The sequence below is a fragment of the Pipra filicauda genome, unplaced genomic scaffold, assembly GCF_003945595.2.
Source record: "Pipra filicauda isolate LSUMZ 115617 unplaced genomic scaffold, ASM394559v2 scaffold386_size940508_pilon, whole genome shotgun sequence".
Classification (NCBI taxonomy): domain Eukaryota; kingdom Metazoa; phylum Chordata; class Aves; order Passeriformes; family Pipridae; genus Pipra; species Pipra filicauda.
The window spans coordinates 340,785-354,930 of record NW_024104516.1 but is presented as its reverse complement, the minus strand read 5'-3'; the positions used below and the strand labels follow the sequence as shown (position 1 = coordinate 354,930).

General features: G+C 36.5%; 1 protein-coding gene across 9 annotated transcripts in view; it reads right to left on the bottom strand.

The window, feature by feature from the left end:
* The window catches only part of NRXN1 (neurexin 1), a 708,974-nt gene that overhangs the window by 354,050 nt on the left and 340,778 nt on the right, over positions 1 to 14,146 (bottom strand). For 6 of the 9 annotated variants that reach the window (XM_039384929.1, XM_039384934.1, XM_039384932.1 and 3 more), the window contains 3 exons: positions 5,867 to 6,040; positions 1,271 to 1,297; positions 183 to 302 (listed from right to left, as the gene is read on the bottom strand). In XM_039384929.1, the coding sequence (XP_039240863.1) occupies positions 183 to 302; positions 1,271 to 1,297; positions 5,867 to 6,040 (321 nt within the window). The remainder of the gene's footprint in view (positions 1 to 182; positions 303 to 1,270; positions 1,298 to 5,866; positions 6,041 to 14,146) is intronic. The other 3 variants (XM_039384935.1, XM_039384936.1, XM_039384938.1) reach the window with 1 other exon arrangement.

Genomic DNA, 14,146 nt, shown 5'->3' with positions numbered 1-14,146 from the left:
TGTCCAAAATTTATACTGTATAGTTTAGCTTTGTTCTTATCACAAGCCTTACAGATTTTCACAGGGTTTACCGGTTCATTTAAATATCTGATATTACAATAATAAACCACTTCAGGCACTTGCTTCAAATGTTGCCTTTAAGCTCTCAAGGATTCAGAGGGTCATTTTTTTTGTGTACTTACGGTCATTGCACAGTGGTCCACTAAAGGAGGTCATGCTACAGTCACAACTGAATCCATCCCACTGCTGTAAGCACACACCCTGGTTTGCACACGAATCCTCTTGGCACGTTGTGCTGGGGCCTAATGAGAACACACAAAAAAGGACTTGCACTTTGTCTTCCAAAGAAAGGTATTTCTCACTGGGTCACATTAACTAGTTGCCAACATCTCAAATCATATGAGCAAAGAGTTACCGAGTCAAACACACATAAACTTGCTGATTTTGTAGCAGCACGTAACATTAAAAGGGTGGGTTTGCTTTAGTTGTAAGATTGCTATGTCAAACACATAAGAATGCACAAACGGAAGCAGAGTTATTCCAGGTACAGTGGGAATGTTAACTTTGTTGTGAGTTATTTCTTAATCTCGTGTCAGACCATTAACTGGCTAAATGTTTTCTAAAAACTTCATTATTTCTTCCTGTAAATACATTTCAAACCGCAAAGCCAGATGCCACAGAAATCAAAACTCCAGGATATGAAAGACTGGATAATAAAATTAAAAACAAAAACAAATTTTAAAAAAAATAATAAAATGAAGCTACACTATTACGATTATCTTAATCTCACAAATTATTTTAAATTATTTAGGTCTGAAATTAAGGGCAGTTTGGGATTCTTTGGCAGGAATATTGACAAGAACTGATTCACATGCTTCAGGGATCCCATGCAGGTTCCTTTTTAAAGAGGAAATGCAGAAAATCAGACTACTAATGAACTGGCATGCCAAAATGTGACATACGCATGAAAAACAAAGCTACTCTGTTTCTAGAGAATCATAACTAGACTACTGAAATATAAAGAAATTTCAAAAAGGAATGATCAAAGCACTAAAGCAATCACTATACAAACATATTCAAGACTGAAAGCCTCTATGCAAGCTATGCTGAAAAATGAAGGTTCATGTAGCCCATTGTTTTAGAGGTGTGAAAGACAAAATCTGAAACAAAATAACACACTTTAGTTCTGAAATGTACAGAGCATTTATTGCAGAAATCCAACTGTGCATTGGGGGTTTCAGTCTTGTTTAATACACACAGGGCTATCTACCTTGCAAATCAGCTTTCATCAATGCAACTTTGTCAGCAAAATAAAAAAGCAAAATATAGTAAATGTTAGTAAGCAATATTGAAATGGCAGCAAACACAGAAAAAAAACATTCAGAGTAAAGTGCATGCTGCTGTTAAAGAGAGAAAGAAATGCCATATAATGCAAACAAATTAATGCTAATAGCCATAAATCTTCAGGCAAGCCAAAATAAGAAAGCAGTAATTTGCCAGTATCTTACTAGAAGTATAATGGTTAATTGAGCCGATGACATGTAATGAAGGAAAATTAAAAGTGGGCTATTTTTTCTTCCTTGGATAGATATGAATGCATTAACAGAGTAAATGCATGGCTGAATCCTGACTAGCCATTTGTCATGTTCAGATACACTGAATTCAAGACTAATTAGCACCATCATCCAACTGTGGTCTGTCTTTTCTCTAGCCCCTTTCTTTGTGATGGATGAATGAAGACTGAAATACAGACCGTGAACCACAGTTTACAACGAGCTCACACACACATTTCACACTAACTCTTGACACTACAAGGAAAAATTTGGTTCTGGGGTTATAAAATTGTCCTAAATTGTTTTGGAGGAGACACATCAATATCCATTTGAAACTCCCACTGCCAGTCATTGATGACAGGGCAAAACTGGTCCAAAGATTATATAAATATATTAAAAAATCACACTGTAGAAAGAAATCCACATAACCCTTCTTTTACATTAGAGCTTCTTCAAATATCTCGGTGTGGGACTTTCTTTTGATTTGCCAGTATTTTAGAAAAATCCATATCAATATGATTTAAGTCAGCTCAATGGCCTCTTCCTTTAAATGAGGCACTGCTCAAGCACACCCCTGAACCAGGGCCTGAACAGCCACCAGAGTGACTGAGAACAAGGGCAGAGTACACTGCATTTTTTGGCAAAGCTATTAACTGTTCTATTTTCTCCGGTTATAATAATAACAATAGCTGACTTACTGCAGTAGGCAGACATTAGATAGTGATTTCCCCTTCTTTGGAGTTTTGAGTCCAGAAGTTTAAACATTTGGGCATTACATCACCCTTTCCTGAGCTAGGGATTATAATGACAGAATCCCGTAGCTGACAAGACACATTTTTTCTCACCAGATTCTGCTACTCAGAAACTTTACAAAGCTGAAGTGAAAATATCTGTAGGTGTTTAAATGTTATATATTCATGGATTTATTTACACTTTGTTATGCAATGTTGAATTTCCTCATCTTTTGCAAAAGTAGAGCAAAAGTCACAAGGACTTAAAAGTACATAAACTGCAGGACCCTGTAGGCACATTAAGAAGTACATGTCAAAACAAACATATTTAGAAAAAATACAGATACAATCTTGTTACAAAACAAGGTATTTTGCTTTTTATTGAATTGATTCTTAGCACTTTTTTATATATCTATATTAGCCATTATTAAAAGATTGCCATCAAGACTAGCTTATATATAAGCATTTCTTTAAATAAAAGTAGGATTTTTTTTTCTAAAGAACAGAAGATGACTGCTTAATGTTGATAAATACTGCAATATTTACCATAAGAGGTCCATATTTTCCTATATATATATTGCAGAACTAAGCTATTTAGTAAAAGTACTGTAATATACTCTTTTCTAGCACTCATCCTTTTATTCATATTCAATTTAAATATTTTAAATTATTCAGTCTTCACTGCAGACTTTTTAATTGACTGGATTTGGTCTCTCGTTTACATTTGTCCTGTGTGAGGGCTTAATGCAATACGTAACACAAAGAGCATTTTAAAGTAGCATATACATTGTTTTGGGTTTTTTTGCAATATATATTGCAAAATACTTCCTTATCTTACCACCAAAATCTTTATGGATGCTAATATTGTGAAACTTTTCATATAGTTTGTATGCACATGCAGGTACACAGTGTATTTTTCTTCTAAATATATAAAAACTATGTTTGTATCATATTGTAATTTCTATAATTCTTCTTTATTTAAAGTGAGTAAAGAAAGTACAGCAGATTTGACCAGAGAAAAACATTGTTGACACGACCTCGCTCTGGGGTCTGCCATTAACAATTCCAAGAGCTAGTTAGCATATTTATGTTTCTAGCTGTTAGTTTCTATCTCTTCTAGTCATAGAAAATTTGTTAACAAGGTGGATTCAGCCAAGTGTAAATTATGTCCAGTGTTCAATGATAGAGAACAGAGATATCTATCTGGTTGTGGTTGAAGCTTCAAAATGCAAGCCTTACAGTTTGCCACACCAATCCCATGACTGGGTTTTCAAAAAAATGTTTCATGCACTTAGGACAGTAAAGTTATTGAGAAATATAAATATTTTAAACACAAAATCTAGCGGAGAAAATTAATTAGCAGTGCATTATGGCTTCATAGTTTGATAGAAGAGAGAAAAGGAGCTTTCATTTTTTTTTACTCTTACTTTTTTTTTTTTAATATGTACTAGAAAGTTGGGGAATTCAATCCCATAAGCCTGAAAAACACCAAATCCAAGTGCCTCACTTCTCAGGCCAGATTTTCCAGCAGCCTGATGTCTTAACAAGGGACATACACCAGTTGTCTTTTGGATTGAGAGTGGTGGCGACCAACACTTTTGAAATTACTTCTGCTGCTGCATCCTGAGCTCTTTGGACTTGACATCTTAGGGAATTTCAGAGCTTACACATCCCATTGTAGTGTGAGATTGATGCAAAACACTCAGCTTTGTAAAGATGGAAACAGTCCTGGCTGTACACAGCAGCAGAGGTGTGAGCAGCTTGAGGCGTACAACAGTTTTCTAGAAGGCAGCTAAACTCACATGTGACTTAAATCATATTTTAGATGACAGAACACTTTTTTGTACATCTGATTCATGGTCTGCAAACAAAAGACAAGTGGATGGGTCAGACACAAAGACTTGAAGTAAATAAGTGAGATGGAAGAGTTAACTTGCAAGGTTAAGCAGAAAGGTTGGAAGGGAATATATCATTCCATGCTGTTAAAGATTTCCTTCTATGGGCAGAAGACTTTTGATGAGGCAGTTCTCTGGGAGCCAGGCAGCACATCTGGTTTGACCAGTTTGTTCTGTCAGATGATTTTGATGTTGGGAAAACACTGACTCTCTATCTAAAAGGACAATAGTTGTATGGCCTTTATTAAATTGTTGGTAGCTTTATTAAATTCACTGATAGATGAGTTGTGCCACTGGTTTAAAAGGTGAACTCTCACACTAGGCCTGCAGCTAGCTATATTTCTTTGAAGTACATAAAATTCATTTAGGAAATGACATAATTTCAAAAGAAGCTATGAAATGCATAATGGAATTAAGGCATACTTTGACTCTCTGAAGGGATGGTGCAGGCATGGAACTTGCTAACACCCATCAGAAAGCAGAATCTAATTTTCTACACTCAGAGGCAAAGTAATTTATACATATTTTTGCACTCCTGATAGAAATATGTAAAATTCACATCTTATTTTTTCTGTAGGTTTAGTGTCTGTTTCTATGTGCTAACAATAGAAGTTATATTGGTAACTAAAGGTAGTAGGTAAAGAACAAAAAAATTCCACCTTCACAAATGTACTGTAGGCACAACAAAAGAGGAGACAGAGTTTATCCACAAGAATGCTTTATCTCATGAAGCTTGAGGAAACCCCTTGAGCTCTGCTTGGATTTTTCACAATGTTAATTTTCAAACTTAACAAACTTTATATCAAAATCATCAAGATTCCAACTTGAAATTAATTTTACAATGTCATTTACACATTTTTCTGTCAAGAGAAGAATGGCACTTAAGAGAAGGGAGAACACATAAAACTGAACATAGACACAAAATTCAGAATTATATGAATAAAGTAGATATAGAGTGACAGAAAATGTACTCAAATTATGCCATAAATCATAGTAAAAATAACATGGGATCAGAAGACAGCTGGAAAAATAGCTAGAAATTGGCACCCCTGAATTAGAAATACACCTCTTCTAATTCTGTCCTCACTTAAATTCCATGATATTCTAGATGAGTCAAAAAAGATATAAAAATGTGAGATACAACATATTTGTCTGTTACTGATTTCAGATAGAAAGGTTCATGACAATACTAATTTCAGGGGGAGCAAAAATAGAGAATATAGAAGATTGGTCTTAAACGGCTTCATAAATTAGCCTTGAATTAATCAACTCAAAATGTCTGCTTTAAAAATGGAATCAGTTAGCTAACATCTCAGTATTAGCTAAAGCTTAAGTGTTATGAAGATATAAAGAACTTCACTGAAGCTAATTGGTATTGTTTCTATCATTAATTAAAATACATCAGAAGTAAACAAAATACATGCAAAATATCTTGACACTGGAGAAGTATGAAACTACATTAAACATTATGCAGTTAACTCATATTCTCAGATCAATCTCTGTGCTGTAGGGCAGGCACACGCTTGTCTCCATAATACTAAAGAAATGTAGGGTCAAGCGAGTTCAATTAGAAGCAGGCAGAATATAGTCTCTTGATGTATGCAGTAAACATATCAACAAAACACTCCAGGATTCGCACAATACTTTCGCTATGATATAAAAAAAAAAAAATCAGTATATTTAATACCTTCACATCCTCTTTCTATCTGCCCATTGCAGAAAAGAGCATCAGAGATTAGATCAGGGAGCCGTCCATTCAAGTCAACTGATGCAAGACAGCCTTGGAATCCCTCCTTTGCATGCACCAGTTTTGGCAAGGACTTAAACATTTCTTTGGCCACTCCTCCAATATACAAATCACCTGTTAAAGAGGAAATAAATATTAGATTCAGAAAAGAACCTGTAGAACCTTTGACCTGCTTGATCTTCTGGCCCTTTTGTGCTGAGTAACAGGTATATCCAAAAAAATCATTCAGAACAAATGTAGAAGAAAACAAACACTGAACACATGTATGATACTATGACATTGCAGGGCTATATTTTTTCAAATGCAGGTGTAGACTTCAAATTTGTATGACTAATTACTTAGAAGTACCTGGCAATGTTATTTATGTACCAGCTCACCTGTTTAGGAAACATGTATCTGTTTCACAGAGGAGGATTAAATCACAGAATTTCCATCTGGAAACATATCTAGCATATTCATAGAATCGTAGAATCAACTGGGTTGAAAAATACCTCTGAGATCATCAATCCAACCCTTGATCCAACATCGCCATGGTTACTAGACGATGGCACTAAGTGCCACATCCAGTCTTATCTTAAAAAACTCCAGGGACAGAGAATGCACCACCTCCCTGGGCAGTCCATTCCAATGTCTGATTACTCTCTCTGTAAAAAATTTCTTCCTAATATCCAACCTAAACCTCCCCTGGCAGAACTTAAAACAATACCCTCTTGTCCTACTGCTGGTTGCCTGGGAGAAGAGACCAACCTCCACCTGGCTACAACCTCCCGTCAGGGAGTTGTAGAGAGTGATGAGGTCTCCCCTGAGCCTCCTCTTCTCCAGGCTGAACAACCCCAGCTCCCTCAGCCTCTCCTCACACGACCTGTGCTCGAGTCCCTTCAACAGCCTTGTTGCTCTTCTCTGGACCCGCTCCAGCACCTCGACAACCTTCCTGAACTGAGGGGCCCAGAACTGGACACAGCACTCGAGGTGTTGCCTCACCAGTACCGGGGAAGAATCACTTCCCTGGTTCTTCTGGCCACACTGTTCCTGATCCAGGCCAGGATGCCATTGGCCTTCTTGGCCACCTGGGCACACTGTTGGCTCATGTTCAGCTTCCTGTCAATCCAAACTCCCAGGTCCCTCTCAGTCTGGCTGCTCTCCAGCCACTCTGTCCCCAGCCTGTAGCACTGCAGGGGGTTGTTGTGGTCAAAGTGCAGGACCCAGCACTTGGCCTTGTTGAACCTCATCCCGTTGGAATAAGCCCAACTCTCCAGCTTGTCCAGGTCTCTCTGCAGAGCCCTCCTGCCTTCCAGCTGATCAACAAGATATTATGTAAAATGCATGGGTATCTACACTGATACACTGAACATCTTTATTCGGGTGGCCACCATGCTTGCAGGTGGTGGATGTGTCAGGAAAAAGTAAACTGAGACTCTTCTTTACCACTGTCTTGACAGCATACTGAGTGCACATACCGAATAAAAATTCATGGTTTAAAGCAGTATTGCTCCAAGTGAGAATTTTAAAGCATTTCAGCATATTGTCTCAGTGCAATGCGTTTCAGACTTAATAGCTTTTCTTCAAATACTTTCCAGCTCTGTCTTTAAAATAGTGTGAACTGCTTCTAATTGTACATTATTTTGGGAAAGTAAATTATTTTTAATATATAAACAGTCTTATCTGCTTTTTAATGAGTTTGATAGCAGTTCAACTTTTACTTTCTTTCTTTTACTGTTACTGCATAGGAAAGGAAGTAATTCCTGAACTGGTATCCCACACAGGTGGAGACAACAACCTACTTCATGAAATGCTGCTTAGATGCATCAGTTTTCAGTTAAGATTGCATAATTTTATTTCAGTGACATCTTAAGAAAAACTGAATAAATTATATATGGCACTAAACGCAGTAATGACTTCAACCTGGGCAGAAATTTCAGAAAGGTTTAAGCAGTTGTCAGAAATGTGTTGGATTTGACAGGTGAGGTGACCACAAAGTGTAAAGAAGACAAAATGTGAAAACTATGCAACATTTATCCCATATGAACTTCAGTTTCTTTATGGAATAAACATGAGAATTCCTTGCTTTAATGTTGACTGGATATAATAGCTAGGTTATTTTGATATAGATTTATAAAAGCATGGAATGGCAATATTAGCTGTGTCTTTCTTCTGGTGACTATATTTTTGTACTGCAGATGAAGATTGTGATTAGTGATCATCTCTTGGAATCTTGTACAATTGGCACAGAGAGAGGGAATTAGGGATGGCATGCTGGAAACCCCCGTGTCTTAAGTTTACCATACTGATGTGTGCTTTAGTCTGCTTACCTTTTCTCCAAACTGGGATGTATAACTTGGTCTAAAAGTTCCCTACTAGTGAAATTGATTTAATAGTAAGAAATTTATACTTCACAAACTCTATATGTCAGAATAAAAGGTGAGTCCTTGGGCCAAGAAAGTTTTGACCTAATGTCAACAACTCAGATTTTCAGTTTCTAGTAAATATGCTATGTTTAGGTATTGACCTATGAACAATAAAATTCTAGCCTCACAAGTTGACTATTCTCACTTTCACTGTGTTGGTGAAATTTTAGTTACACCTGCACTAATAATTTAGTGATTTTTTTCGAATTTTTTTTTGTTTTGTTTTGCTATGGTTACTATTTCCTTTGTAAGAGAGTGCATATTCCTCTGTATAAAAATGTGCAAAGATGGTTTTCAGTTTCACTGGCTAGCATCTTTTGGGGATGTCTTCTGAAGAGGTGTGACTTGATTCTATGATCGTACATTGGTCCAGAATCAGACGTGTGAATAAACAGTAAAATGTAACTAGTTCTGAGCACTAAATAAGAACATTTGTTTCATCGTCCTTTCTGTACTAGATTGGGAGTTATACTTAGCCCAGTTAAACTTTTGCTTACAGAAGATTAATTTGTTTTTCATAGCATATTGCACAATATTTTTATTTTTTTCACAGGCTGATATGTAAGGGATTAGACCTAAGGGACCTAAGCGCTGCATTGTTTGGTATAAAACTTTGAGGCTCCAAATAAAATTTAATCCAGGAATTTTAGAACTCTTGGAACATTGGGATTAGATTTTATTTTGAAAGCAAAGTTGGGAAGAGTTCTGAACAAGAGGGAGGCTGCTGCTTTGTTCCTTCTGAAATGCAGCCAGAGGAAGCATTGCTGCTGCAGTGTTTTTGTACAATAACTCTTTGGCTGAGCACTTCCCCAGGATGTGTGGAATATAATTACCACTTGTCTTTGGAGAAGAATCACAGTCAGTTCTTCACCTGTAGCAGGGCTTTTAACCTCCAGCTAATTCCAAGCTCTGGGAAAAGGAGCTGTGCTCACTGGGCATTCTGGTGTCTCAGGAGAAGTTCATGGAGAGCTAGTGGAAGTCCTTCAATTTATTGCCTAGTGATCTTCGAGCAAGAGAAAGTCCCAGGTTCTGCTCCCTACTCTCTGGGCAGTTCCATGTGTTTTGGACACATATAATCACTAGACAAAATACATAAATAAACATCCCAGGTCATAGGAACCCATGGAGGGAGTTTCCAAATCTCTAATCTTCAGCTACCCTTTGGTAAGATGACTTGTTTTATTTAAGATATAGATACTTGTCTTTTAGAAGACAAAAAAGTTTTGGCTTCCTTATTGCTGTTTAATTTGTCCTTTGGCCAACATGCTGAGGAGGTATGTACTGCTAATGAAACACTTATGTGGAACTATCTTTACAAAACCAGCTCCCTCGACATCTTTGAGTTGTAGACTGAGTAGCAGTCTGGTATGACAACAATAATTTGTGTTATACTGCTTCACCAATCTACCCTTTGTAGAACACTTCTCTCGGGCTCTCTTAAAAGCCATCACACATGTTTCTGCATCCCCATTACATTCTGAAACTGATACAGTAACGTGGCTGCTTCACACCAATCTGAGATGGACAGCAGTGTCTGATGCATGCTGCTATACTGCATTTACTCCTTGTGCTTGTATAGTTACAAGGGTTATGGTTGATTTTTTGGAAGTAATTCATTGCATCGTGATCCTCTGTGTTTGTTACAATAAATAAAACACTGCTCTGGTGTCACCTTGGCGGGTTCACACCTTTCCAACCTGGTTCATTCTATGATTCTATGATTCTATGATTCTATGATTCTATGATTCTATGATTCCATGATTCCTTCAGTCACAGACAGAAAGGAAGGAAGTCATGGTTCCCTACATCTTCCATGAGTTTAGTGTCCTGCTTTGTTGTCCTCATACTTGGAAAAAACAGGAATCTTTGACAGCGTGGTAGAAGTGGCCTGAGGATGCCTGTAGGCAAGACCCTTTGGCACACAGGAAGAGGTCTGAGAAGCATTGAACCTGTTTGCAGTAAGGTGTTCATGGCAGCATCTGACTCTAAAGTGTCATCCAATGACAAAAATCTTATTCCACCTATGCATTAAATCCTCACTATGCTAGCATAAATTTTCAGAAGACTATTTGAACATACATTCTAATCTACATTGTGCTTTCCAGCACGTTCCTGAATGATTTGAGAGCCTAGGCCACAGGATGGACCAAAAACTGTTTCTGTATCACCTCAAATACAAAATTGTTAATTTCCTGTTTGCTGCGCTTTGTAGGTAGATTTTGTAGCAACTGAACTCAGAATGTACTAGCTATCACTATTACCCCATGTGGCTTATTTTAATCTCTCTCTTATCGGTGAAAGTCACAGTCACACCTTTTAGTGGTTCTCCTGGCATACTTGCCTGTTTGAAAGGAAGTGCAATTTAGTGCTGTTTGTAATGGGTTTACAGTTTGCCTGCAAGGAAATAGCCTGAAACAAATAAATGTTTATCAGACTGTGAAAAATTTTTAGTGACCAAATACCAGTCCTAAAACTCAACTGCATTGAATTAGTGAAATACAGATAAAAAGCTTAGGAACTTGTATATTAATAAATTTATAAGCCAGCCAACCAAAAGTCTTAGCAACCTTTATAGCATCAGATACCAAGAAACTTTAAGCTTTATTCATTCTGTGTTGATAATTTGGAAAATAAGATATTGCTTTCCTCTAGAACTTTGAGGTACAGTGTAAATCTCAGAACCATGAGATTAGACACAACAGATTAAAATATAGTGATCCATCTGTTACCACAAATGGGATCTAATTAATTTCCAGCAGAAAGATTTCTGCATTTTTCAATCTGGTGAACTGAAAACAAAGTTAAAACTCTTGCCTCATGATAAAGGTTCTTCATCTTTTTCTCATGTAGAACATCTAGAAAGCAAAACCTTTTCAGGTTTCCTGAAGTTCTGTGCTTTTAGTCATTGTCAGCTCAGAATAGAGAGATAATTCATCTCATCTGATTCCAGTAGACTTAAAAGAGTGAAACTCCAGAGAAGAGTACTAATAAAATCACTTCTATGCTAAAAAAGTTAGACTTGATCTATTACACATGACAACATGCAACCTCTTCTTAAACATACTCTCCAAGTAACCATTTTTGTTCTGTGATTAGTAAAATCTTTAAAACCACAACCTTTCCAGTTGATCCCTTGTTATTTCATAATATCCATCTCTCAAATATATTGAGATTGCTATATACATACAGCAACTGTCAGTAATGATGATGGGCTAATAGAAGTCCAGGTCAATGTGCCAACATATAAACTGGAACGCAGAATATTTGCCCTTGAAAATATGCACTGGAATATTGTCAATTAGATATCATATGCAGTTAAGTACAATAAATTGAGTCTAAATTAGCTGTATCTCTACAGTTTACTTACAGTTCCTTAAGGGTGTTGATAATTAGACTGATCTTTATATACCAGTAATGATACAATTTTTACAAAGGCATGTTCTGGGTAATATTTTAACTTTGTTGCTGTTCAAAATAACTTGAGTTCTGCTTTTGCACTAGTTTATACATTACACAGATACATATCATATGTATTGAGCAGCCATACTGACTATTAGACTTCACCCTTTTTTTTTATGACTATGGGCTAAACTTCTCCCAGATTTAATATCAAATGTTTAATAACATATGTGGCTTGAGTTTACTGCTGATGGCATAAAAACACACTTTCTGTAAGAGACAAAATTTTATTAAAGTATAGGCTCTGGAATTTATACTCTAATTTTTATTTTTGTTTTAAAGTTACTTAAATTTTTTCACTTGCTTATTTTTCTTTTCTGCAATTACAAAATTTTTGCATAGTTACTTTTATTTCAGTCAATCACATGCCATTTTTATGTTCATCTAAATGAAGAAGTAGTTTCCTATAAAAGTCAATCCATTCAAAATTCAGACAAGACAGGATTGCAGAAAATATTGTTAATTAAAATGTTTTATATCGAACATGCAATAGCAGGGATTCAGAAAACATAAAAGATTGTCCCTGTTCCTACTAAAAGAGATCAGAGGAATCAACGTAGGACAATACAAATTCCCAGGTTTTCTCTTTTTCTCTCATATAAGTACAACTTTACTACTGGAAATTTTGCACACTCCAGAACAAATCCCTTGTTGTGTATCTGCCTACTTACTGTTATGAATTACATGTAAGTAATTTCATTAAGGTATCACAATTCATTAGATCAATGGTATGAGATCATGACACTATGTAAACTAGCTGCAGCCTAAATTCAATAATAATGTTACACTGCCACTACTGAAAATGTGTGACCATAGTTTCAGGAACTAAAGTTTAGTTATTGCCTTTCATGCACAGATTTTCTTCTGAAGTTTAGTTTGATTTCTAAATGTATTTCCAAAAAAGTCTCACTTTTTCATAATAATCCTGATTTTTTATTTATAAAGGAAAATAACCAATTTATATCAAATATATATCTACTGCTATACACAAAGTAGTAGGTAGTAAAGAAATGGGTTAAGGAATAGAGTGCTTCAAGATTCCCTAGCAATCTCTGAAGAAGCTTCAGATAAAGCAGTTTATTTGAGAGTAGATCTCACAATTCCCTTTTTATTTACATTAGGAGTCAGTATACAGAATTATCCCCTTTTTGTTAGAGTAGGAGGATTGCTTCTTCCCTTTATTTTTTGAGGCCAAAAAAACATGTGTGCTACAGGCATGTTCTCACTGGCATTTTCATTGCAGGCCAGAGGAATCAACTGGAAGTCAGTACTTTTAGAGCTATACCTATTCATCATGGCAACAATGTTACTGATCAGTTATGCCATAAGCATTGAGAAGAGTTTAGTGAGTTTAATTTACATCTTTTACAGGTACTGCAGATCTTCATTTATTCCAACAGGACCTTTCCTATTTACACCTATTTATCTCTTTTCTGACTTAGAGCTGATTTGTGCTTTAACAAATAAGTGAATTTAACACAGAAACAAATTGCTAGCTAATAAATGAACCCAAGATCTCAATGTATTCATTATTGGAATCACACTTATGCAAAAACACACAGAACACCACACAACAGTGAGTCACACACAACTGTTGGTAAAACAAATGCCAAATCCTCCTGTAATAGCTCATCTTTTTTTATCCCAAGCCTCTGCATTTTTTCAAAATAAGAACTTTGCAAGAGCTAAACCAAAGAAATGTAAAATAAAAACTGAAGATGCTGTTCTATTTATTTCTTTTCTAAATAACTAGCAGAAGTATCTCATTATTTGGTACCAGTGACATTGCTGACAGGTCACTTCATATACTCTTACATGATACATGCTGGTGGGCAAAAATTATTAACTTAACAGCTACCATTATCTTCAAACATTAGTAGAGAGGGAATTATTATCCATGTGCTTATAATGGTAGCAACAACACAGGAATACTGCTCAGGTGTGATAGATGCACTTGACCCCCGTATCCAAACCAGCAGCAGTTTGGTACAGGAGGTAAGGGCCTGAGCTGTAGCTGGACCAAAAACTCCCCTGGAAAACCTGCAATGGAGCAGAGTGGTCCAGTGAGCATCGATGCATATGAGCCTGCAACACCGTCTGTGTGATTAACACATGGACAGTGGGTGGCTTTTCCAAGACTCATTTATCAAGGAACAAATGAAGTTGAGGGTAGAGGGTGTCTCATGCATACCTTTACATTGTATGCAAATTGACTATGAACCAATCACTTTATTGCGTGGATACAAAACAGCCTAAATGAGCCTTCTTTGAGCTCTCTCTGCCTGATGGCCTGGCAGCATGGCAGTTATCTCCCACTGAGCTGGGACACCTCTCAAGGTTGCTCCTTGAGGCACAG